This window comes from Aplysia californica, unplaced genomic scaffold, assembly GCF_000002075.1.
Source record: "Aplysia californica isolate F4 #8 unplaced genomic scaffold, AplCal3.0 scaffold00423, whole genome shotgun sequence".
Classification (NCBI taxonomy): Eukaryota; Metazoa; Mollusca; class Gastropoda; order Aplysiida; family Aplysiidae; genus Aplysia; species Aplysia californica.
In genome coordinates, this window is record NW_004797693.1 from 401,730 (window position 1) to 403,312 (window position 1,583).

The 1,583-nt window shown below is 41.3% G+C and overlaps 1 protein-coding gene across 1 annotated transcript in view; it reads right to left on the bottom strand.

The window, feature by feature from the left end:
* Positions 1 to 1,583, bottom strand: part of LOC101863044 — an 85,946-nt gene that overhangs the window by 10,289 nt on the left and 74,074 nt on the right. Inside the window, exon 3 of the mRNA XM_005104522.3 lies at positions 131 to 413. Coding sequence (XP_005104579.1) covers positions 131 to 382 — 252 coding nt within the window. The 5' untranslated portion in view covers positions 383 to 413. The remainder of the gene's footprint in view (positions 1 to 130; positions 414 to 1,583) is intronic.

Sequence of the window (1,583 nt, forward strand, 5' to 3'; positions counted from 1 at the left end):
TGTGTGTGTGTGTGTGTGTGTGTGTGTGTGTGTGTGTGTGTGTGTGTGTGTCTGTCTCTTTCATTTGTAGCAGAAGAATAAAGAAAAGAAAAAAAAATTCCCTGCCGTATCACCCTGACAACTCACTCACCTCCCGCTTGGAGGAATACAGGACTAATAGGGCGAGGATATTCCCAATGACTCCGAGAGACAACATTAAAATAGGGGATGAAACATTCTGGTCACACGTCGAAACGTTGGAGCTGTTGAAGGTGGCGTTGTCCGACGAGCAGAAGTTCCTCGGGCCCGAGACAGACATGTTTTTGGCGGGAAACGCTTCACGGACATCGTTTGCCTGTGATGTCGTCGTCATGCGGTACCCAAGGTTGTGGGAGGGATCCATTGAAGGTGCAACGTTGTCCAGCTTTTTGCTTCTGTAAATGGAAAGAAACAAAAAAGAAAGAAAGGAAATAAGAAAGAAAACTTGGCACAATAATCAATAATGGAATTACAGCGCGTTCAGACCGTCAAGGGAAAACTTGAATACGCGTATCAACGACTATTTAGTGCGTATTCTAGACTGGTTACATCTGGAATCTATATGCTGCAACGTACAGCCTTTGGAGGTGGAATTTTGCGCTGCCATAAAAACAGAAACAACGATGGGAAACAAATAGAATTCTACCATTAACGGTGGTCTTGTGCGAACAAAACGCAAAAATGTAGAGACATTTTGTGGTGTTTGCAGGCTGGCCATAATATTTGATCGCCCATCTGACAGTTCTGGTATGAACTTGTTGTAAATAGTCGTGTCAATTATAATAAATTTATGTTTCCCTTTTGACGGGCCAGCTATCTTTTTCAAACCTTCCGCCAAACGAGCAAGGAAGATTCACAAAACGACTACAGGTTTGAGTATAACTCTATTTAGCTAACCCAAGACTTGCACGCGGCTGAAGGGCGCCAGTGGTAGGTCCAACTTCTTTACTCTCCGAAGTTTTAGTCTTTCTGTCTTTGATTTTTCCCCGGCGCTGTTATTTTTGTCGATGTGCTCCATTTTCTCTTCATTCAAACAAAAAAAAGATCTAGGGAGCTCACAATTAGAAAAGCAGGAAAGATGGTTGCATGACACTAGTTTTGTCGAAAGGAATTTTAGCATAATAATATGTCAACTTTGGTTACGGTTTTCTGCTGTTGTTACAAACAACTAAAAGTGCAGACATACTTTGGATACACAGAGGCATATATTGCTTCCTTTGATCTGAGCTCGTTAAAAGGTTCGACTTAAACGTTTTAGAAGGGGTACTGTTTTATACTTTCGTGTTAAAGTTATTAAAGGGAGAGTCTTTTCCCCACCTACTCACTATAGAAGCAGATTGCTATGTTTTCGGGGCGTTATTGGCACACACGAATATTATTATGAACTGACTAAAGTATGCTCATCATCTTAGAAATTCCGTTACTTTGTTTTTCCCGTTTTGAAATTCTTCACTAATTAATTAATAATTGTTGTTCTTTACGGCAGGCCGTTCACCCGGGGGATAAACATTAACTCAGTTACCATGTACTCTGAGGAATAAAAGGGGGAGGAGGAATAAACGGGG